The sequence below is a fragment of the Vidua macroura genome, chromosome 6 (assembly GCF_024509145.1).
Source record: "Vidua macroura isolate BioBank_ID:100142 chromosome 6, ASM2450914v1, whole genome shotgun sequence".
NCBI lineage: Eukaryota > Metazoa > Chordata > Aves > Passeriformes > Viduidae > Vidua > Vidua macroura.
Genome location: NC_071576.1, coordinates 55,201,568 through 55,226,950, shown reverse-complemented (window position 1 = coordinate 55,226,950; position 25,383 = coordinate 55,201,568). Strand labels below are relative to the sequence as shown.

The 25,383-nt window shown below is 38.8% G+C and overlaps 1 protein-coding gene across 4 annotated transcripts in view; it reads left to right on the top strand.

Annotated features, from left to right (window-relative positions):
* The window catches only part of SHANK2 (SH3 and multiple ankyrin repeat domains 2), a 248,362-nt gene that overhangs the window by 37,608 nt on the left and 185,371 nt on the right, over positions 1-25,383 (top strand). For 3 of the 4 annotated variants that reach the window (XM_053979756.1, XM_053979755.1, XM_053979758.1), the window contains one exon: positions 16,958-17,008. The exons of the other annotated variant lie outside the window; for it this stretch is intronic. In XM_053979756.1, the coding sequence (XP_053835731.1) occupies positions 16,958-17,008 (51 nt within the window). The remainder of the gene's footprint in view (positions 1-16,957; positions 17,009-25,383) is intronic. 4 annotated transcript variants of the gene reach the window in all.

Sequence of the window (25,383 nt, the reverse complement as noted above, 5' to 3'; positions counted from 1 at the left end):
ACTCCCCATATCCATGAAAGCATTCCCTCTCACTGAGTTTGGAGGGATTAAGGGTAGTGATAGGCATTAAGGGCCCCTGACAAAAAAAAACTGGAGGCTCTTTAAAGATCTTTTTAAGTAGAGAGATTTACCATTAAAATAAAAGCCAGTTTAAAACATGTGATGCCTAATAAAAGGCAGTTTTAAAAAATGGGCTAAAATGCTTTAATTCAAGTTAATTAAAGTTCTACAGAAACATCCTGAAGTTGAACAAAAAAAGGTATTTCTTTTGCAGCAGGAGGCTCTGTGTAGGTGCCTGTGCTGATTTAACTCAGCAAGGCAAATCTCTGACTTGAGTATTTCATTTATATGGGAAATTAGGCCAGCTCACATGAAATATAAAACTAAGGATGTGGATTAAGGACTACTTTTCCTTTCCCTTCCTTGTTGCATATGATCTGCAGGGATATGGTTGAAGGTTCTGTGGTAATGTGAGTTCTTGTAGCACTTTCTGCTCTTGCAGTGTGCACTGAGAAAACTGAGGGCAAAATGCACCAAAATCATAACTTCTGCATAAAAGTTCAGAGACAGTCTGGAAGGTGTTTTTTTTTTTTTTTTTTTTTTCCTGGGATAATAGGATAGCTCATTTCCATGTAAGAATACTTCATCCTTCTGTATTTACTAATAATCTGTAAAACGTGAATTAAAAATGAACACGTTATTCTTATTAGGTTGAGCATCTTACTGTTGTTTATATTTATATATGGGTAATGCTTTTTTTTTTTTGCTGCCTTGTAGGATTTGGTGATTTCTAGAAAAATGCTTAGAAAATGCTTTCTATGGGATTATTCTCCAAATTTTTCTGATGCTTCTATTTTTGCCACTGAAAAATAGAAATATTGGTACTTCCATTATTCAGTTGCAATTTTTGCAAGATGGTGGATTGAACATGACTATTTAAATTAATAATTTGTTTTAAAGAGTAAACATTACATTATGTTATTTCGTCCCACCTAATTTAATTGAGCTGGACATTTGTCCTTTAAGTTTTATTACTTATGAAAAATGAAGTTGTTGAAATGTCCATTCTTGGAGTGTCTCCCAGTGGAAAGAAAAAAAGACGAGTAAATCAAAGAACCAAATCCTGAGCAGAAAACCTGAGAGCTGCTGTGATGATGAATGTGCAGAGTGATGTCAGCATTTCAGCTTCAGCAAGTTGGCTTTTGCTTCTTGTGCTTGTCTGATTACCCACTGTGTTCCCATAATTTTGGATGTATTCTAACATTTATCACTGAGTAATTCACCTCCTTAGAGGCAGCAGAGGGGGAAGGAATAATGAAGAGCTTGGGAAGTATCTTCAGGAAGATGAGGACAATTCATACTATCAAGTCTCTTGAGAAACTCTTAATCACTCATCACTCAGAAAGTGTATTTTTGGTTAGATTCTGAATTTTGATACCGAACCAGTTCATTAAAACTTGTTATTATTTTAACTTCATTTAATAATCACAATCTCTTTGCACTTTGTAATTATTTTAGACTCTACTTTAGAAGCAGAAAATTCTGATTTACAGCAGAGCCACTAAATCTTTGTCCTACAGATTAAATCCCACCAAGATTATTCTTCCTTCTTTTAATTTAATTGTAAAGCACTTACATCAGATAGATGTGAAAATTAGGCATATATAAAATAAGCTTCTTTGCAATAATAGTAATGTAATATTAATCATCCAGCTGTTCTGAAAACAGAAGAAAAATACAAAAAATATTTATTTTAGAGCCAAAAAAGGTGAGAATAATGTCCCATGGAGTAATGTGAACAAGCCTATAAAGAAAAAGCCTTGCAAGGGATTCCTGTGGCTTTAGTCCAATAAAACCCCCCTGGCTGATTCTTCCAGTAAAGTTCTTACTCCAGACTGGGATGAGGCTGTTCTGTAAGACTGTATCAAACAGCAAAGATAAAGGAATCCAAGGACAGGAAAATATTATTCCCATAAAGGATTAAAAACAAGATCCAGATTTCATTGTATTTAAGTTTTTTATGAGGGAATCCCTTTTGTTTTCATGGCAGACGTTTGAAAGGTGAATGGAAATTGCTGTATCATTTAAAAAGTAATCCTATTTGAAACAAATTACAATAGTATTTTTCATAAAGCAAGAAACCCTATTACCATAAGGTACTTAGAAACTCGTTTTACAAGCAGTATGAAATGCTTAGTGTGTCTTCCCAGATTATTTCAATTCATCATGCCCCCAGATTAGTTTTTTTGAGGAATGATAACAGCACCAGAGTAGCTTATTTTAATTATTGGTTATTCTGGAAGTCTTTGGGACCCAGAAGTGTATCCTAGCTCAGTGACTATTGTTGCATCTTCTTTTCTGCTTTGAGGAAGACCTTACACATACCCCTGATGTTGCACACCTTTAAAAATATTGCAGTTGCACACCTTTAGAAATATGTAATAATAGTAATAGTGTCCCTTTTAAACTTCTTTTTTCTTTTAACTAGCCATAACAAATTTATAATTTATTCAACTTTATGCATTTATTTATTGCAAACTAAGAGAAAGTAATGGATTAAAAGATGTGATGAATAGAAAAGTTAATCCCTGATTGTATTCATCCAGCCTGCAGCTGTCTGTGAGTAAATGAGCACAGCAGATTTAGGAAGCATTTGCTGTACAGAATTTACTATGACTTCTATAGGATGGAGGTACAAAACCCAATCATATATGTAAGAATTTTGAAGCTTTCATTAGATACAGATATGCAGATATTAAGTATGTTGCAAGCTGATAATCCTTTGACTGGGATAACCTATTTTTAAATCTCTTTTGCCTTGGTTCTTTGTGATGGGATGAGTTTTCAGACGGACTAAATGACATGGGTTGTTCTTCTTCAAGTGAACAAGGTTTGTTTTCTATTGTGCATCTTGTCCTTCAGCAGCTCTGGAGCCAGGAGTGATAGGACTCTTTTGTTTGGTTTTTGTTTGCTTTAGGAAAATGAGCTGGTGTGTGAGTTTTTGGTAGTTGATTAGCAGACTAACTAATACTTGGATACTGTTGCTAGGCTTCAAGTCAGAGTTCCTGTATTCCTCTATAATTATGCAGAGAGATGTGTGTGTGTGATGGTTTGTCTGTGCCTGCACATGGGTGTTTTTATTTTGGTAATTTTGAAAATCTGCTAATACAGTCTGTAGATGTATTCCACATAGAGAAATTGCTTTGAAATTAAACATTTTTTGAGTATGAGTAAAAATGTGGGTTTTTTTAACTGGCATTGTGACTGTAAACATAAGGAACGTGTATTTTATTGTAGAATAAGCAGAACAGGTATTTCAGAATATGAGGATGTTAGCTGGTTTGTGGTAGAATTGCTTTTCTAACTAATTTTCTTTAATTAGATGAGAGTGATTGAGGTCAGCAGTCATGGTTTTTCAGCTGCAAGTGTTGCTATTAAATGCCGGCCGACCCAAGGAATATTCTATTTGTTTACTTATTTATTTGGGTTTGGGGAATGGTTCAGTAATTTTGATTTTCATCAATCAAATGCCTGCAGAATACTCCTCAAGCTGGGGGAAATCAGATTGAGACAGATAACAGCAGAAAGAGGAAAAGGCAGCAAAGCAAAAGGAAAATCTACAAAACTGTTGGCAGTGTGCAGTGACTTGTTCTATTTTTATCACTTGTTATTTAATAGAAGCAAAAGGGACAGAAACATCTATTGTAGTCCTGTGCAGTTGTCATTTGGGAGTAACATTACCTGTTTCAAATGTTAGTGAGCATTTAATGTGGAAAAGGAATGATATCTGTGTAGTCTGGATGGCAAAACCACTGAGGTGTGAATTTCCCATGTTTTAAATGCATATTGTGTGGTAGAATATCATAATCCTGTGTTCCTTTTGCAATTTCTTTCAAATATCTGTGCTAAACGAATAATTAATTTCTGTGTTCATAGAAAAACCCCCTTTTGCATTAATGATGTTTAGGCTGGGTTACAACCAAACAAATATTGGTTGGTATGAAATAAATCTGTCGCTATTATTTCTCTGTTTTCCTCTGAATGGTTGCAAGAAATAGAATTTCTCATACTCAGTCTTGCTATGTGGCAGCAAACAAATTGGAAAACTGGGGATTGTGTGTTAATGTAATTACATACTGAAATGTAGGGCAGAGCTTGAAAAACTTACCATGCTTTCTCTTTTCCCTTTGATCACAAGTTAGTTATTTCTTTGTGTGCATTGGTGCAAAACCAACAGTAATTTGCTTTATTTCAAAATTTAAACTTCATTTTCAGAAGCTGGTTGCTCTTGGCCTTTGAACTTGGGTGTATTCTGTGCATATAGCAAGGACGTCAGGCTGAGGCATGCAAATTCTGTGCTGTGTGGCCATTTTTGAGGCTTACTTGAAATTCTGAGCAGGAAGGCGAGGAGAGAGCTGGTGCCATGTGTAAGTTCTGCTTTAAGGACAGCTGATTGCAGAAAACTCTGGCCTGCTTTTGGAGACCAGCCTGTACCGTGTCCTTGCCACCTGCCAGGTAGGCAACGACTGCCACAGCTACTCCTCCTAGGCTTTATTTTACAGACTGAACCAGAAGAGCCTGGCACTTGAGCCAAAAATAACCCACTGGAGGGATCCTGGGCTGCTTCCAGTGCCCTTGAGCTAGTTTTGGTCTCAGGCAGAATTCTGGGCTGAGCAGTGGCTGCAGGTCACACTGGCACATCCCCTGGAGATGCCTAGGAGGGTGGCAGGGGAAAGGAAGAGGGGGAATTGCTCTGTGTTTGAGCCTTGCCCCAATCTTTACATCCAGATCCAAATGGCTGGAAGCATTTCCAGGGCCTGTAGCTCCTGCCTCCCCCAAATCTGGCTTCCAGCCAGCTGCCAGTCCACTGGCTTCTCCTCAGCAGAAATGTCTCTCAACTTCTCTGCACCTTCCAGGCTGGCACCATTGTATCCAGCAGCTGGAATGTGCTGCTTTCAGCAGCATTCCTGTCATCAGAGCTGTTTCCTCTGAGCTGGGTCAGAAACCTTTCCCAAGCCCTTCAAGGGGTTTGGCTGCTCTAAGACACAATCCTTTCACTAGTAGTGGCTATTTTGCCTTTGGTGGTTTTTTAAAAATAGTTTTCACTGTCTTGACTCCACTAAGGGACTGTACAGGGAAATAAAATCAGAGGTCATGTACAGAACTAGTGCACATCATGGAATTCAAAAAAGAAATTAAACCATAAAACACAAGTAGAAAAAGTGATTTGAGGATGCCAGGGACAGTGGCTCAGATGGGGACAAAAATGGAATGTATTTTTGTATATCAAACAGGTTATGAAATGAATAAGGTTAATTTCTTGCTTTACAAAAACTAATTTAGTGGGCTGTACTGTCCTCAAAATTCTGGTGGAGTCCATAGAAGGGTAATGCTATTGAGCTCACTATGCAGGCCAAGGGTCAAGTTGGGAGCAGACAGCAGTGCAAATACCCCAAATCCCTCAAATGCTGCAATTCTGAACTAATATTTCAGCCAAACTGGAACTTCCAATCATGATTTTCAGTTACTCACTGTGAGTAAAACTCCCAGTGCTGTTCAGCCTGGCAGCTGGATCCTTCTGTCCCCAGTAGCTCCCCTTGGAGGCACTGGAAATGGTCAGCAGATGACCCATCCTCAGGAATCTGCTTTCTGATTCAGCCTGGTTCCTGATCCTACACCAGGATGTCTTTGGGACACAAGGGAAGCTAGAATTAGTTAAGGAGTTGCATTTGGCTGAGGGGATGTAAAAAGAAAATAGTACTTTTGAGTTTATCTCTGACCTGAAGTTTGTTCAGTCACCTCTGTTCTGGTTTTATAGGTCATAGATGACAAAACAGAAAGAGGTTTATGTGATCATGCTGTTTGACCTTCTCACGGTGCAATTACAGCTTTTATATTAACTAACTCCTGTTTGAACTGGATTAGAACCAGGAAAAACATTTTGCCTTGTTAAAGACCTGCAATACTGTAAATGGGATTTGGAAAACTGGTCTTGTGATCTGATGGGGCTGGATACTTTTGTTGTTCTGGGATTGATCACGCCTTCTTTGAATAGACATATGTTGTTTCTGAAATCACTCTGGCTGCTGCAGCTAGACCCTGAGTGTGGCTGAGACTCCTCAACTGTGCTCTGTCAGTGCCACATCTTCTTTCCTGAGCAACTCAGAGCTGAAATATTGGAAAAGAAAAACGCTGAGGTTTAAATGAGATATAGGAAACCACCACATTTATGGTGGGGTTTATTTCTACTGCAGTTTGATCAGCATTATCTGAGGCACGCTCTGCCAGCTTTTCTCAGGCTCCACTAAAATCAGTATCCCTAAATTTGCTGTAATTGTGCCTTTTTTAAGGGGCTGTGACCATTGGAAGTATGTGATCTGTGCATTTCAATCATGCTATTATATCTATATATATATATATAGATGTATACACAGATATCTAGGTCTCAGTGTAACAAAACTGGAGGGTTTGGATGGCCACAGCAATATTAGGATATTAGGAAACCAGCGGTTGCTGAGATAAGGGATGTGTCAATGCAGCTCTGAGATATCAAGCTGCCCAGTAAAGGATGCTACAGAAGGAAAACTGTTTGAAGAGCCTCCTAGAGAGTTTTGTTATTCCTCAAAAGTTAATGTGTTTTCTTTAAATCCTTTTTTCCACATGAGCCTCAAGAGCTCTCTAAGATGGTGTCAAATGCCACGCAGGATTTCTAACAGTGGAGCCAGGTCAAAAATAGAGGTACGACAAGTGGGGAAAGAGATGTGTGGAGGCTCCCAGGGCTCTCTATTCCTTCCATGTACAATGGTGAGAACACAGGAAAAAGAGATGAAAGCACGTGAAATAAATGCTAGATTAAAAAAAAAAAAAAGGGAAAACAGAGATTGTTAAAAATAGTCAGGAATGATTCCTGAAGAAAATTCCTATACTTCCCAAAGTAAATGCAGAGATGAATTAAAAAAACCTAGCAAACAGACCCCTCACCAAATACCCCAAAAGCTGCCCCAAAAAACCGCAAAAGAAAAAAGGGAAGAGAAGGGAAAATAAAACCCCATGAATGTTGAGTGTAATGTAGGTCCTTATGCTGAGCACTTCATCACAAACTTCTTTATGCACCCAATAATTTCCTTTCTGTAATTAGGCTAAAAGTAGGACCACAAAGTTAAGACTGATGGCACAGGATTGGGTTTGTAACTTGTGAGTATATGGATTTTTATGTGCCATCATTGCTTTATGGAAAAGAATTAGGTTCAATATAACTCCCATTTAGGGAAGGGAGGAACATCCATGGAAAAAATGCATCTGGATGAGGAAAGCCTTCCAAATATAGATGTAATTTTATTAATTTTTCCAATTGTATGAAACAAGTATTTGTATTTTAAAAAAAAACTTCCTATAAAACTAAATATTTGCATGATTTCAAGGCTATTATCTCACTTTTAGATTGGTTCAAATAAACTTGAAAAGGGTTAAGTTGGACTATTCAATTGCTAATATTGGACTATATAATTGCTAATCTCTGTTTGCATTTATTTACATTGACTCCCTTACTTGCAATTCCTCTTTCTATTGTGCTGAATTTGTATTGACATAATTTTTTGCAGCTCAACATACCACTTTTCAGTCAAACTCCATTATTTATAGAAATGAAGTTGATGTTATGTTTTCTGTTCAATATACAATGGTTTGACAATTTAAGAAGTGAAGCTTCACTGAAGAAATTTGTTTTAATGCCTTATAAATACTCTGACTTTAATAACAAGGTACCACTGTCATAACTTTGTGAAAATTGATCTGGTAATATTCAGCCTCTTTAAAAGGAAAAAGTATCATCCCAGAAGCCTGTTTGTTGTCAAATTGTAGATGAGGCTTGATAAAGGGACAGGCTTTGGAGCACAGGGCTTTGTAATGAGTGTAACATTTCACACTGTATTTCACACTGCTCACAATATTTCACACTGGTGCTGTCACTACATTTATATCTCAATCTCCTGGGCCGGCTCTGAAGACTCAGCTGAGTCTTTCCTGTGGAGTTCAGGGTAAGTTGCAGCTTTTGCAGTCAAGGTCTTGTCACACTGTGGAAGACATTTTCAGAGTAAACACTTCGAGTATTTAAATCAGGTCTGCTTAGGACCTTGGACAGCAATTCCAGGAAATCCAAACCTAATGATGCTATGTGCACCTTTTATGTCATTCCCTCTCCCTTTTAATGAGCTGGTGTTTGGGGAATTTTATTTCTCCCATTTTATTTCATTGTTGGATGCCCTGCATGGCCTGGGAGACCTTGTGGTGTCCAACAAGGTTGTTCCCTTAGCAAATCTCCATTCTGCTTTGATTTTTTTTTTTTTTTTTTTTACTTTTTCATTCTGTGCATCTTGATAATTTCAGATATTGAAGCCAAAAGCCCATTTTCTCTTCCATTTTCTAGGTGGTGTTGCTGAAGTAATTGTTCAGAATTGTTCATACAAGACAGAATTATGATGCCACCTTGATTCAGAAAAAGCTGTAAAGTAAATATTATCCAGCCAAGTGGCTCTAATTGGGTGAAATCCCTGCCGAATGAAAACAACAAAAGATTTATTGAATTGAAGATTTATAACATTAAGATGGTATTATCTGAGTATAAGTAGAGGTATCTCTGGTTTCTGTTATATACTTCTGCTGACTCCAGAAGTCCAGATTTTGTTCCTCCTCCTATGTGTTCTCTTACCAAAAGCCCCATTACTTGATAAACTTCCATTCTCTCTGCATAATCTTTCACATTATACCATTTTCATCTTGGGAAACAGCCTCTTACATCTCTTTGGAACATCTGAGGTAGCAAAATTTAACATAAACTCTGTGATGCGTTTTCAGTTTTAAATGTGTCTCATCAAATCTGTAATTCAACACAGACCAGTTATTTATCCTGAAGAATTTATTTGTTGCTCCTGGAAAAAACCTCACAAGTGAAGGCTTGTTTGTTTGTCCTTTGAGTCCCTTTCCTTTCTTTTTGCTTTCCCCTCAGCCATGAGCACTCCTGGGATTGCAGGCACCACGGTGTATTTGTAATTTGCCCTCAGGGATTATGACAGGCTAAAATTGATGTTTTTATGTGTGCTGCTTGTCCTCTTCCTGCATTTCCCACCTATGGGAAGCCCAATTCTTCTGCTTGTCCAGATGTCTGGGGTCATACCTTGCAAGAAACCAAAAGAATTTTTGTGTTAGTTGAGATTTATCCTTCTTGTGAGGGCTAAGATTTTTATTTTGGGTCAAAGCCTGGCTTATATTGCCAGCTTCATTACCACTCTTGAGAATGCCAGGTGCTAAAGAGCTCTATTTTTGCTGTGCAGATCAAGTGTGTCTGGTTTCTTGTGGCCTATTTTTATATAATTCTTCATTCCATGGCTTGGAAAAGCTGTGAAGGGAACAAAGAAATTGTAAATAGCTAGAGAAAACTGCTATGATATTATTACAGGAAAATAAAGGAGAAGATGTGTCTGTGAGATTGCATTTCTTAGAGGGCATGGAATTAAAATTAAAGGCAGGAAATGATGCATATAAAAACAAATAAAATAACAAGTGGAATGGTACATTTTGTTAGCTATATTTTAGCAGTCAATTGACTATTTCCAGATAATTCCATAAAAAAAGCCTTTGAATAAAGGATTCTCAAGTACTGGTGGCTCAGAAACATCCCCCCTTATCCACAACTGTTCCAGGGCAATTTTATTTAGCATTCAGTATTAAAGCAGTTACCTGAAGAATGTGACATGCTGAGGAGCCTGATGCCTCTTTCTCCCTGATCTACTCAAAGGGTTTGTGCTTAAACCCTGCCAGGGGATTCCCTGTCTTAAAGATAAGCAGGGGGTAGGGATCTTGGAGGGAGGAAAGGAGATGCTCTGGTCCTTTGTGTTAGTGCCAGGGATTCTGGCACTAACCTGGCTGCAGGGGCAAGCACTGCGCTCCTGCTCCATGGCACAGTTGATTTTCCTGGGGTGCAAACCCAAAAAACCAGCAAAGAACCACTTGCAATGACCTGCAGTGTAGCAAAAAGGCAAGGAAAAGTTCATTGAGCTGGGACCAAGAAAAGCTTTGAGGGCAATATGAGAAGTTTTTACACATGCTCAGAGGCAGCACCTGTGAGGCCATGGCCTGGAACCCCTGAGCTTAGTTTTAGACTGTGTTTAATTCTGAAAACTTCACAGCAAGGAGGTTGTTGGTGTAGCCTGACAGCATCAGTGTGGCTTCAGGAATGCTTAGAATGAGGTCATTGGTCTGCCCCAGCAACCTACGATCAGTCTGTGATCAGCTGTAGCATCCAGAGCCTTTTATTCAGCACCTCACACTCAAATCCTGTATCGGATTTGTCTAACTACTAATTTCACCCCAAATAAAGATATTATAATTTTTTTCAGCTGGTTGCATCTTGCCTGTTTTAGATCACTTCGCCATTTAATTGTGTTTTCTTTCCTTTTTCTTTCTTTTCTTGTCAACTTCCCTCATTTTTCTTTCACTTCTGTCAGTGCCAGCTCTGTTCTGTATTGTACCTCTGTGCTCTCCCAGTTCTTTGCTGGGCTGTCCAGCTTCTGTTCCCCTGTGAGATGCAGCCCTTTCTTGTATCTGAGGAAGCTGCAATGATTTCTGCATATTTTGATTTTTGCTTCCCTCAAGCAATTCTGTACAAAACTCTAAGATAATAGGGATAAGGAATATCATTCCCCCATCCTAAAAGAGAGCAAGGCTGAATTCCAGCCCTGTGCAGGGTAATTTTTGCCACCTTTTCAGAGCTTGACTGATCCAAAGCTAAAACTCTTTCTTTTGCGAACACTTCATTGATTGGATCCAGGAACTTCCACATTTTGCAAGGTCTGTGACATTGAGATTGGAGTTTAGGAATTAAAAGTAGTTAAAAGTGATCCCAAGAGTCTGGTGACTTTATTCCTTTCACTCTGTGCTTACGACAGTATTTTTGATTTTTTGATCCATTAGGGATAGCAGTGTTTATTCAGACATCTTCATCAGCAACAGAGGAACATTCTTACATATGAAGTTAACCAAAAGAGCCAAAAAAAAAAAAAAAAAAGGAACTAATCTGATATTGTCTATTTCAACTAAAGGAAAGCAAGTTTCATTAGTTAGATTGCTCATATAGAACATGCTTTAGGTTTTTAACGCAGAACCGTGCTTTCCTCTTTGTCACCTTTTTGTGGGGGGCGAGGTGGAAGGAGGGGCTTCATTGCTGCTTTGTCTGTGCATAGTGGGAGAACAGAAATTTTCTCATGATGATGGGATGGGGAAGGTTTTCCCTTTCATCATCTTTCCTGACAAAAACTGAAGCTTGAAGCCACTCTACCTTCAAAGCTGGTGGAGCTCTCTCTCCACATGCCTGGACTGAAGGATTTTTTTGTTGCATTTTTCGTTTAAGTAAGAGAAGATCTAGTTGAGTTGAAATCCCTGTGGACTAATACTGCTTCTCATCCTTCTGTGGAGTGCAGGCTCTTATCTTACAAAGTATATTTCAAAGTTATGTGCTGGCAGAAATTTTAAGCAGTTAAACATAATTTTTGGCATGTCCAGAGATTTGGAGGGAATAGTCCTTGGGAAGAAAATTTTAGTCACGTCGTAGACTTAACAAAATTTGGGATTTGTTTGTTGTTTTACTTTTATTTTCTTATTTTTGAAAAAGAAAAACCCACTGTGGGATTATCCAAATACAGTTTGTGGTTTTGTCCACCCATGGCTGTGTCCAAATCAGCAGTTGTAGTTTGTTCTGTGCCGGCTGGGGAGGGAAAAAGTTCAAACGACAAGGGGAGTTTTTCTGGTGTCTAAACTCTGTTATGCAAGTGACAAATTGAGTTTTGCAGTAAAGAAGTGTAAATCTGGATAAAAGCCACTGAAATTATTGCGGATTTAGGCTAGGGCCTTATCTTAGGGTGTGTTTGGGTTTCCTCTTGGAGAAGAAAAAACACAAAATCTTTTCTTTTTTTTTTTTTCCTGGCAGCTGCTGGACTGTGTCCTATGCCATCTGAAAGATAACTGTGCAGATTTAAAAAATCTGCTTCTCTTATGGTCTTCTGTCCAAGTGGAAAAAAAAGAGTAAACTGGGTGTAAGGAGTTGTTTAAAACCCATTTATTTATATTTAGTATTTGGTAACAGCATGTTCTTGACCCAGGAAGATGAACTCTAATGGACTTCTGATATCCAAATGTTGGTGCTGATCTGGAGCTGCATGTAAATTGAAATGTAAAATTTGGGGATTATTTCTGCCATAGCTGCTTTCTGAAGGAGCAAGTTGCAATGACATAAGCTTTGTATCCAGTTTGCCTGTGTTACACCAGCATATGGCTCAGATACTTTGCTCCCATCCCCAACAAAATGGGCTCCAATTTTAGAATGTCCTTTACTGCATCTCCCCTTTTTGTTGTTTTTTTTTTTTTTTTTTTTTTTTTAATACTTCGAGGTTTTAAAAGTTCTTTTTTATTTGTAGCATTTTAATAATCATGCTCAAGTCCATTAAGCTTTGCAGGAACTAGAAAGAAATAGGAAAACAATGAGTCATTAAAATACATAATGGGGAGAATTAAATTTGCCATTCTGGTTGAATTCCTCCCAGGCAATAAGGGAAGGTCAGGCCATCATATCATGGTAAAGAAATCTCAGAATTCTAGCAAGACTTTTTTTTTCGGGGGGGGGGGTAGTGGTAGTGGTTTGGTTTTTTTGGGTGTTTTTTTTTTTTTTTTTTTTTTGTTGTTTTTTTTTTTTTTTTTTTTTGTTTTGTTTTTTTTTTTTTTGGTCAATACTCCTTAAATTTGACTTTGAGAAATGCAAGGTCACCTCTGCTGGATGTCCTTTTCAAATAGCTTTGGTATGGTGTTAAATAATATTTTAGGGTTACTAACTCCTGATGTGGCAAAATGGGAATGGGTGGCTTTTTAAGTTATCAAATCCAGATCAATCTTTTCTCATTAGATAAAGAATATTTTCTGCAAAGCTGAATATCTTTTAATCACATAAAACTGAACACACAGAGTCAAGACTTACGTGTGTATAAAATAAAGCCATTAGGGCTACCTTTTTGTGTTGTTTTGTTTTCCCTGCAGACATGTTGAAAAAAATCAGTGTAATTAGCACTGGTCCACATGAAGCTTGAAATCAAAGTCAGATCTCTGTCTACTGATGCTCAAGTTTTTCTCTTTTACTGCATAAAATTTGGGATAAGGTCATTTTAGTTGAAATGAGAAGAGAGTTCTAAAGTATTTGCAAAATAATTGGGTACATACTTAATTTCCTTTATTTCTGGGATACCACTGCTTTGTATCTTGGGTCAGCAATTGAAGCAGAGGAGATTTTTAATTATTCAACCTAAATGAAGAATCAGTTTATTTTTAAGGATGCATTTACAATATGCCAGTGACATAAAAAATAGCTTATTTCACACAATTTTTTAGGCTTTCAGTTGATCTGAAATTTAGGGGTAATTTTTGGCAAGGAGATACCTCCAGTCTGTGGAATATTTATTATAACTCTGTAGTGAAAGCATCACCTGAAGGACCAAATTAGAGATAACATTTCATAGGGATGTGCTTGGGCTTCCTGGGGAAAATTGGAGATCTCTGTGGAAATCTTCCAAAAGGCCCCATGGTAGTTTTGGTCTGGATTATATGAACATTAAAAATGTCTTGGTTACTTTTCATAAAGAAGGGCCCAGCCCTGTTCTCTCTGTCCTGGGCATCTGTTCCCCTTGGCTGAGTGGTGTCTGTTGCTGCAGAATCACTACAACACAGGACATTTAACTCAAAATCCATGAAGGGAAATACAGTTGAACTCACTAAATTCTTGCTGGAGCAATTTTTCATCACAAATTCTGTGTGTAGGAACACATTTTTTATCATCATACCTGGAATGTCTGAAATTTATGATTTTTTTTCCTTTAGGCTTTCTGATAGTCAAATATATTTCTGGAAGGACTTAAAACATATATATGGATTTCTTTGTTACCTGGAGTGAGGCCTATTTGATTTTTTTATTCATTATTTTACACTTCACAGTTTTATGGCTATGACAGGAATGTTTTCTGCTTTCTGTCTTTTTACAATTTCATGAAATAAAGTCTAGAGTAGCCAATTCCATCCAATTCCATTGAATTGAAAACTTCTTTGCTGTGGAAGGTCTGTGGGGAAAAATGAAACACAAACAAACCTGTAATGGTTTTCCTTAAAACCAGAGGGGTTAAAACTATTGAATTCTGATGAAGAAAACATTAATGCATGGAGTTTGCAACCACCTGAGTGTTTACATCCACTTCAATGATAATAAATTCAGGCACATGGAAATACTTCATAATATAAGATTTATGTAGATTTCATGGAGAATTTATCCAGAGTAATTTGTATAAACTTGCAAGAATTATGCATCCCTCTCCTGTTCACATTAACCCGTAAGTAATGGTGGATAACTTCAAAACAGCTGAGTGGGATGGAGGAAAAAATTAATTTATTCTTTCTGATCTTCATGTATATTCTTGACGAGAATAAAATGATTGCTGTAAATCATGGCCTAAGATATTTCCCATTAAATGAAGGTGGTGACAGCAATAACTTCTTCCCTTGCTGGAGGTTTTGTTTTATGTAACTTTATTTTGCATGCCATGGAACGAAGAGGATTGTAGCCAGTGCTAGAGTTATCATGTAATAATAATCATCATCATCATCATCATCCAGACTTTCTCAGATGTGTGCTCAAGGACGCACCTTCATTGACAAGGAGTGAGAATCTACTTGAATAAAAACTGAGCAAGCTCCTTTTCCAAGCACGGCCACAGGTCAGTGCTTGTGCCACCGGGGCAGAAAGAGGCCAATTCCCAGGCACAGCCACGAGGATTGGGGTTGTAATGATTTGGCTGCTCCCACGGGAGGCTCCAGTCTTGTGGAGGAGTGTCAGTAGTTGTGAATGATCCTTGTTCTCAGCTGCTTTCCCTTGATTTGCATTTGCTTCTGAGCTGCTTAACCACGGGTAGATTATTTCAATTTTCCTGGTGAATAATGCATGAGGGTGTATAAGTGGATGTTCCTTGGCTGAGTGGGCTGCAGATTAAAAGTGTCAGCTCCTTTGCAGCATTAATGTGCATTTCTTTCTCAGGTTAAAGCTGGAGAGAAGTTAGATATGCTTTTTTTGGAGAACTCCTACAAGTGCCAAAATATTGGCAACGTTTGCTTTTTCTCTTCTTTTTCACTTGACTACCTGTTATTTGAATGAAAAAGCCAGTTGCCAATTTTCCAGTACAAGCTTATTTTCCTTGAGACTCCCCCTCAAGATTTCAATGCCGCATTGTTGTACCTGCTGCTTGAGCTTCCTGGAAACGATCAGGAACAGGGTTTTTAAAAATTTATTTGTCTGTCCCTCCTGTCAGCTCAGAGCACTGATTCCTTTTCACTTCTCCTTCTTGCTCTTTAATATGTCCCAGAGGGATAATTTGGAGTATCCTTTCCTGCTCTAGCAGCCCTGGGGCACAGACAGAGGCAATTCTTGTGTGTGACATGTGAAATGTTTCATGGAGATAGAGCTAAACACATTAAATGCTGTAATAATTGAAATAACACTTCAACCCACCATGAGCCACTTGTTAGAAAAACCTCTTCAAATTTTTCCTTTATTAATTTATTAAGGGGCATTTAAGTATCTTACTATACACTTGTTTCAGTCCTGGATTATGAAGATATTTTCTTCTTTTTCAGCTTATTGGAGAAATACCCTTTGATGCTCCAGATATCTAGAAAATTAAAGCACAGTAGTTGTCCTTGTTTGCTTGTGGTTAGTCTGTATTTACAGAGCATTTATTCAAGATCATAATTGGATCCCTAAAATATGAAAACTCTGAAACTCATGGGCCATTCTAAACAAAATATCTAACTGGAATAGTGAAATGTGAAACCTTCCAGAGCTGTTTTAAACATAATAAAATACTTTAGATAATGGTGTTCAATATGAGAGTCCTGTGGAGTGTGGTTAAAAAGAGCTTCCTAAAATATGGAATCATGCCACTGAACAAAACAGTCTTCTAAACCAGAACTCTTCCAAACTCCCCAACTGTAACAATATTCCTTGGAATTACAGACATCCAGACATGAAGTGTAGCAAGGTCTGTTGTAAAATAGTGCTTTCAAACTCAGCTTAGCCTGATGTTTTACAAGATAAAAGATTGAAGGACTGTGAAACTGTAAGGGCTGCATAGTAAACAAGGCACTGAGTAGTGCAGCTGCTTAAAAAGCAGATACAGATTAATAGCTACAATAACAGAATGCAATAAATATTTAAAACCAGTCCAACAAGTGTTTTGTGAACTTCTTACGGTATTTGATGGTGAAAATTTCAGAGAGAGTACTTGGGCTGGTTTCGGGTTGTAAAATATGAATTCTCAAAACCCAACCAAAGAATAACAGAGAAGAAACAGAGGGAAATCATGTTGACGTTGTGATTTAAGTTTGAAATAATTCCAGCACGTGCTTTGCGAGCTCTTTCTGTGTCGGTGCTGCTGCACTTCCAGGGCAGGGGGTGGTGGTGGTGTCTTGTCCCCCACTGCAGATGTTGGTCCCTGACCTGCACATTTGTTGCTCAAAGCAGTGTTTCTTTGCTCCAGGTATATCATTAAGATATTCCAGGCTTCCAGGTTCTGTGCCACCTTTCTGTGCCAGCCTTAATCTCATTTAATGCTCTTCCTGACCCTCCAGTCCCTCATTATCATTTCCTCATTTCATGCTCAGAGTGACAGGGGCAGCAGAGCAGGAGGAACTAAGAGGAAGTGAAGTTTCTTCCTCATCTCCTCTAAATGTTTGTTCTGTCCACTTTTCCATTTACAAGTCATGCCATCAGAAGAGCTTTGCTTTTATGGATTTGTGCTTTCAAATTCTCCCCTTAACATGGAATTCTGACACCTAACTTCTTTTTGATGTTGCCTTCGTTCCTTTGCCCTTCTTAAAGGATCCAGCTTCCCATATCCAAGTAGAAGTCCCTGGAATCCGTTGCTGTCAGGTAAGGGTTAAACCATGGTCATTTCTCTGTTTGGGGCAGTAGTAGCAAGGTCTGATTTTGGTGCTCTTGTTCCTGGTAAAGGTAAAATAAAGAAACATGGAATACTTCAGGAGCACAGCTTTCCCAAAAGGAAAGACTTCACAGACCCATAATCTGTTGACTTGAGCTAAACTTGGTGGTAAGTAAAGAGAATTTCTAGGAAGAAATTCCTCCCTATGAGGGTGCTGAGGCACTGACACAGGCTGCCCAGAGAAGCTGTGGTTGTCCCGTTCCTGGAAGTGTCCAAGGCCAGGTTGGAGGGGGCTTGGAGCAACCTGGGCTTGCAGAAGGTGTCCCTGCCCATGGCAGGGACATGAAACAAGATGGTCATGAAGATTCCTTCCAGCCTAAGCTATTCTATGATTCTGTTAAAAATGTTGTGCTCAGAATTACTCCAAACTCTGTATTTGGCCTTGAGAACCTTGACAAGATGGATGGAATAAAGTGGGTTTAGTATATTCATTATGATTAATAGAATAATCTTCCTAAAATGTTTTATATTGCACCAATATACATGAAATAATTTATCTCATGAACTCATTAAATGCTGCATGACTCCAGTCTCTGTGCCAAAGGGGCTGTGACTTCTTGAGATGTTTGAGAGTAAACACTCTCTTATTTTAAAAGTGGTGTTAATGCAAGGAGTACTGGATATTGAGATTGTCAAGGAAAAATAATGCAGTTGAGCACCTCATCTCCCAGTTTTCTTGCAGATGACACTTCAGCAGGGATTCTGTGTGCAGGTAGGCTGCTCCATGTGGTCCTACCTTCCTTTTTATCTGGGAAAACCAGTAAATATGAAGCAGAAAAAGGACAGCTGTGGTTAGAAAACTTCTGCATAAAAAAGGGAATGTTTTATTTCCATGAATACAGATAGGTGGGTTTTTTCAGGCTCTTTTAGTGGAAATGGTTATTGCTTAATATACAAGTTTATTTTACTTTGTTTTAGTGTATTGATGCTTTATTGTGATTTGCAATGACTCCAAATTTCACTGAACACTGTAGGCTGGATTTTTTATTAAATTATTAAAAATCCCTCCTTATTTTTTTCTCAAAGTCAACAGAATTTGGGCATTGATATCCCTTTGATCATCCCAGCCTTGGAATTTAATTGAGCCAATGGTCTTGATGCTGCTCTGGCTTTTGCAAGGTGTCTGCATGAGCCATGCAGATTTCCAGGGAGGATATCTGTAGAATATACAGGCTCAAATTTATTTCTGTAAAATGTTTATAAAGAACAGTTTAGACAAGGAAAGCTTACATAAAGAGCTCCTGTGGTATGCCTACAGCAAGCCCACTTTTCCGTGGACATGTGTCCAGACATCTGGGAACGTGCATATCCATTTTTCATGGTGTAGTGAGTGACAGAAGCCATTTTAGAGTAATTAAGTTCTCAAAACTTGAAGAAAATCCTTCAAATTCTCTAGAAAAGAACAGGAAATCTGAGATTTTTTCAGGGTGCTGAGTATTATAAAAACATTAAGGTAATGTTAAATGCATTTTGTGTTGTTTTAGAGGTATTTGCTCTTCTGACCATTTAAATCTGCTGCATCACTTTGTGGATCTGAGTTCCCGAAGTGAGTGGGATTGAGTGTTTGATTCTGGATCAAAGGAATTGTTTCCAGAATTTAAATGCATGTTGGAGCAACAAAAGCCCCACTCTGGGTTCTCTTACAACCCAAATAAACTTTTAAAATCAACAGGGATGGATTAGCTAGTATGTTTTCCATCATGAGTGTAAGACATGATTCAGATTCCTTGTTTTCCTTGATGCTTGTACAGTACATTTTGGAGGAATAAATCACATGGGATAAATTTTGTGTATTATAGTTGAATTTGCTTCTCTATTGTTTGGAGATAAGTCACTTAAACTGGGGAGAGACATTCAGTTAAAAAAAAAAAAGAATTATTATTGCTAATGTCACTGTTATGCCTGAAAGAAAGAAATAATTTCTCAGTGTGTAGATCCACGTTGCTATAGGAAATTGTCAGGATGTAGATTCCTTTGGACTGGTGTTCGTGAAGAGTGACAGTGCCTGGAAACTCCAGCACTGATAGGGCTTACAGCTTTTAATTTGCCTCTCCAGCCTTGACCCACTCAGAGCTGTTTAGATATTTCAAATAACACTTTTCTTGATTTTGGAGAAGATGAGGGCAGTCTGGAGAAGTCAGCATTTTATTGAAAATATTTTGATTTGTTGACCCTCTGAATTCCCGTGCAGTGTCCTCTGCTCTTTGCCCAAGGTGGGAAGCTGTTCTCCATCCTGGAGACCTGGCAGTCAGTCCCCAATCTCCTGCCATTGTGTGCTCATAGCTCCCCTCAGAACTCCTTGAAAGGTATTTTCAATGCATTTAATGTTATTTCAGCCAAAGTGGTGCAGTGCTGTAACAGGAATATTTGAAGCCTTGCCCCTGAGCCCCAGCTAAGATGAAGGAAGTTTTCAATGCTGTTTGATTAGGTTTTGTGTTTCTTGGTTAAAAGTTATAATGTAGTGGCCCTGCAGATTTTTAAAAAATTTTATTCAAACTGTGGCATAACGAGGAATTACGGGCTGTCAGAATCAAATTGTGCTGCTTTTCCTACCATGGTTACAGGCTTTGTAAAAGAATGTATAGGTGTACTTGCTCTGGTTTTATTAGAAGGTGAAAATTATCTTGAGGACTGCTAAGCTCTGCTTAGTTTTATGACATTTTTCTGTTCTTGTCAGAAGCTGCCATGACAATTACTTAACAAGGAATTAAAATCTCAGGGGTTCCTAAATCTGCTCCATCTTTAACTGATAAATTGTTCATAAACACACAGTATGTGGCATCACCTTTCATCTATAAAAAAAGGCATTGAGAGCTCATCTAATTCTTAAAAGGATGAATGCGCAGAGGAATTCATACAAAATATTGAAAATGAAAGATGCAAAACAGGTTAGAAAACCAATCTGCAAAAGTGCTAGTCCTACTTCCACTAATTTATATTTGTTTGCCAGCTTTGAGCTGATCTAGGCTTGACTTAGCTGGTGGTTTAGCAGTTCCCTGAGCCCAGCAAGCTCTTAGACCAGCCCTCCCTGTCTCAGGACACAGTGACTGAAGTGTCCCCCTGTCCCAGGCATCCCTGACTGATGGGACTGAGACCCTCCTGGGGGGCTCTGGTTTAGTTAGCACAGGTTTGAGCAGCGCCCAAAGGAAGGAGCACTGGCCTGAAGTGGATTTTGTCCTCTTCTCTTCCGTGTCCAGCAGCCAGGAATTGTAACAAATGAAAGAGAAGGAGCCTGGCAGAAGCCAAATGGAGGCACAGTTTCATAGGGAAGCATTTGGCCCCACCGAGGCTGGGTAGTCACAAATCCTGCTCAGTTATTGAAAACAAGTGACAACTTCCCAGAAACGGCTTCCAAGCTGTGAAGAGCCTCCTGCATTTTCAGGAGCTTCTCCCTGGCAGTGAGGGAGGTTACACCAGGACACATCTTTCGATATCCTGTGACATTATGCAATGCACCCATCACGTTGCATCATCATTGAAATGCTGTTCAGATAATGTCTTTGCCTTGCATTAAATCTTAATGACAAAAAATTTGAAATTGTACCATGAAAACAAACTGATTCCTACCAGCCCTCCTTCTGTACTGGTTTGAAAAGCTTGGCTGGAGATGGAAATGTTTCATCTTGGCTTTTTTTTTTTTTTTTACCTTTTTAACCTTTTCAGTGTTTATTTTTTCAGAATTTGGGTGGAGAAATAAGATTTCCTAAAGAGCTGGAGTACTACAACAGCCAGTTAAATCCTATTTTTCTTTCTTACTGTCTTCTTAGAGAGTTTTGTGTGGGTGTTTGCATCCTGTTTAGCCTTCCATCTCTCATTCAGTTTTCCCTTGGGAGACTTTTTGTATGTTCCAGTGCCCCTCATTGTTTAAACTTTAAACCAGTAACATTTTGATGCCATGGAAAGATGTAATAAGATTACCAAATTAAAAAAAAAAATGAAGTATTTTTTAATGGTAGTCTTTTTATGCTTGAATGGAGACCACGTTTAAGTGTTCAAGACAGCACCCAAGCTCCCAGGTGATCACAGCAAGTCACAGGGTGGTACAAATTCTGCTTCTGTGGGGTTTTTTTGCCACTGCTTTGGTGGTTTTTACTCCACTCTGCATTTCTCTCCATGTTTGTTTCTGTGTAATGCCTGTGGGGAATTTCAGCAGTGACTTGCACAGAGAAACAGCATCAGTGAATTATTTAAAATAGGTATAGTCACTTTAGTGTGATTTAATAATTAAAAAACCCTTTTAAAGACAAAGTCAGCTCCACAGAAGGCTGGGGTAAAGAACTGAGAACCTTTGTTGGAGAACTGGTGGCTGTGGCCAGGAGCCCTGAAGTTTATGGATTACCAAGAAATTGTCACCTCTGACAGCTACAGGAAGATCCTCTCAAGTGGCTTGAAAGTCTCTGGTGGCTTATTGACTTTCTTATCACTCAGTAAATTCAGACAGAAATTATCATTGCACCTTCAGACTGTTAAAACAATATTTCTTTCTTCTTTCCATCGCTCTCTTCCAGATGATTGTTTAATGATGTAAATTAAGAACTTGGATCTGTAATTTCAAATAAGGAAGTGTTATTAAAAACCCAAGCTTTCTATATAAAATGTGAGATTTTAACTCTTGCTGTGGACATACATATCTATATAGAGTTAGAAAAGCCTCTGGCTAGCAGTTTATTTTCTACATCCCTGAGAAGACCAGTGTAAATTGGGATGTTAGCTTTGGATTACAAAGAGCTTCATTTAGGGAACATGCAGACAAAGGTATTGCCTGAGGAGGCGAAAATATTTTATTTCCCTGAGAAAACAAAGTGGTTGCTATGGGACAGAAAATGATCTAATGATGGCTTTCACAGAGACATGTAACTGGACAGAATATTCAAACCACAGTGGGGAAAAATGTTGGCTTTTCCAGGATGTATTTGTGGAAGATTTTTCTTAGTGTAGATCTGGATACTTTCAAGAAAAATGAAGAAATGGGAATTTTTCCATAGGGTAAAATTGTTTTTTTTCTTTCCAGTCCCCCTACACTATTCTGCAAATGAAACATATTTATTTAGTCAAACTGATTTTAAATACATATGGAGAGAATCCCAGTCCTTTTGAGTGCTGAATGATGATGCTTTGAGGGGTCACCAAGTACAAATAACATGGGGGGTTTTGTGTGTGTAGCAATATAATGAAAAATCTAAGCAATGAATAAAACGAATGAATTTAACTACAATTAAGCACCATGTGATGAGGGGCATAGAAATGCCAGATCTGTACAGGTAGTTGGTGCCCTAATGCTGTAAAAAAGGCATATTTTAGAATGTTTGGGGTATTTAAAATTGATTTTAGGCCTGTGCCCTAGTGAAGTTTATCTTTCAGAATTCAATTAAATGGAATTAGAAAACTCCTTCAGCAGTGAATACAGAAATCACACATGAGCCATGTTCCCTTTTGCTCCTTGGTCTGGGAATACACACAGCAGTGCTTGCTGGATTTTGCTCTAGCACTAAAGTGCTTTTGTTACTTACATGAATTACTTAGCACTTGTACTGTTCTAAATGTTTGAATGTCCTTCCCAGCTTATTAAGGACACTAATTTTAATGCCTGTAGATTAGTAACGAGTAAGTGCCTTCCTAAAAAAAATTACTCTGTTCTTGAAGGAAACAAAACCTAAAGTTGTTTTATAATACTTGTTCTCATTCCTTTCATCGCTTTATTCCCTATGCTATCTTGAGGACCTTAGAGGTCTTTATTATCCAAAGAATTTCTGCTGTGGTCATGCTTGAGAGTCCCACTAGCTGTATGTGCCTTGCATGACTGCATGCAAAAATTGCTGCTTTAGATCATCCTGCTTTTGGCAGGAATAGCTGAGGATGTCATCTTGCAGTGTGATCAGCCTGCTGGGATCCTCCCATGTTCCCTGGGAGCTCCTAGCATGTAATGTCAAGCTAGGTAAGTCTTCCTTCTGCTAGTTAAGAGCTTTTCCTCAGTGTGCTGTGTTTTGGAAAGTTCCTGAGCCCACTGGAACAGGCACCATTTGCTGTTGGGTACAATGGTGATTTCTGTCCGTGATGTGTGCCTGTGCCTGTTTGCTCAGAAATGCCCATCTGTGATTATCACCGTCACTATTAAACTGCTACCTTGTTTTGATTTCCTATCTCCTTTTTCATTTATTTTTGTGTTGCTTAAAACTGTTCCCTAAATTTTGTCTCATAGTAAACCTTAGATTCCTGTTTAACAACTTCAGCCCTCCCCTCACAGTGTCTATTTCTGGAGCAATGGTGTCATTTTCTACCAGCCAGTTTCCTGAACTTTCTGCCCTTACACTGCCTTTGCATGCAGTTAAATGCTTATGGGGTCTATTCATCACTGCTAATACAGACCCTAGACCCTGGGGCTTCTTTTCTCCTCTGCTTTTCGCCTGTATGTGTTTGCATGTCCTTTCTTTACAGAGCTCCCCATTAGTGATGGTGTGTTTCTCACCTGGCATTAACAGTGCTGTGTTGGGAGGTTTGTTCTGTCCATGTCTTTAGGTATCATCTGCTCTGGGTATGTACTGAAAATGCAGAATATTGAGAGATGTCAAGGTATAAAAGCCAAGAAAATGGTTGTATGGTGTTAGTTGGGAGACAGCTGCTTCCCCCTCTCCTTTTTCCTGTAATGGAGAGTGGCAGAAGAGATAAGAAAGATCAATTAGAATTACAAAGGTTTTCCCAGCTGTAATAGAGGATAGCAACAAAATCCCTGACAGTTCTTCCTTTAAGGAACAGAGAAGAAGGTTAAAATTGGTCAGGGAGGCTCAGTTAATGAGATTCAAAACCCAAATCCACACTGAGACAGAGTAAGGTGTTGGTAAAGGGAGAGAACCTGTGGCTTGTTTCTGATTATTTACCACTCAGCAATACCTATATGCAGACAGGGCTGTCCACTCCTGGCAGTTAATGATCAGAATATCTCCTGCAGTCTCTTCTAGCTATCCTACAAAGGTCCATTTCTGTGGTTCTGGAGCAGTCCTGGCTTGTGTCATTCATATGGTTCTATATTTCCTGACTGAAATTCCAGTCCCTTTTGAGTCCAGAGCAAAAAAAATAAACCACCTTTACTGGGGCTAGAATTTAAACAGCTGTGCCTTTCCCTTTGTTTATTGCTTAACAACCCACAGAATAAGAGGTGCCTCTGTCCCAGTGTCAGGACTCTGTGACTCTCTCACTGGATCCTCAGAGCCTTTCCTTTTCATAGTCTCCTACATAAATGTAAATCACTGCTTACTCTTGCATCTTCACTATTTCCTGCATTGCTTTTGGCTGCTGAATGGTTTGATTAATCCCTGAACTGGTGCCTGATGTTCAGACCCTGAGTCAGATTTCAGGGGTTGCACTTCCCTCCCTCGTGCAGCACTCGCTGCCTCATGCCTTGTGTGCTGCTGACATTCCCTGAGTCATGGAGCAGGGGCATTCCTGAGCATCTGACAGCAGCAACCCATCTTCATTTGCTCTATTGGAAGCTCCTCCAGATTATAGCTCCCAGATGTGCTGGTTTTCTTTCTGTCTTTCAGTCCTTCCACCTTCACTTATACTTTATTTCTTGATCTCAGATGTGTCCTGTAAGCCCCATTTATTTCTTCTCCTTTTCTGCTAATAATTCCTTTGATGTTCCCTCCCAACATAAAATGAAGCATGGTCCTAGCCAGGGGGTCTTAGGGTGAGTTATCAATAAATTTCTTGCCAAATTCTTGGCCAGGAAAGATAAGTTAAAACTCTATGGAAAATTTACTTGAGGGGATTCTATAGAAGCTTTCCTCAGCTTTTAAATTTCTATATATTCTGTTTTACCACTCTCCACCCATCATCACCCAGCTGAGGGAATGACTTTAGGCTTTTCCTGACCCCCACTGGGAACTTGACTCAGGGAATGAGAATAATCTCTGACTGTGTTTCTGTCCCCTGCTGTAACAGAGGTGTCCTGGGTACTGTGGTCACCTCTCTGTTGTTTGTATTAGTGGTTCCTCAGAAGCCAGAGCTGCTGGGAATGCCTGCAGGTTTGTTCCTAGAGAAACTCTCTGGTGTCCACTGGTGGAGCTGAGAGCTGGGTATTTCCTTTGGTTTAGGTCTCGAGCCAACAAAAAATATTGCAAGTGATTTGAATTCACTTCTCAGCTGAAGCTTCCTGATGTAATATCTGAAATGCATATTTGATATCACCCTGTTTTATGTTTTCTGTCCTATCCACTTTTTTCTCTGGATACACAGGGTATTCTTCATGCACTTATTTTTGTTTATAAAGATGTGTGGTTTATTCCTGTAACATTTAATGCCTGAATTG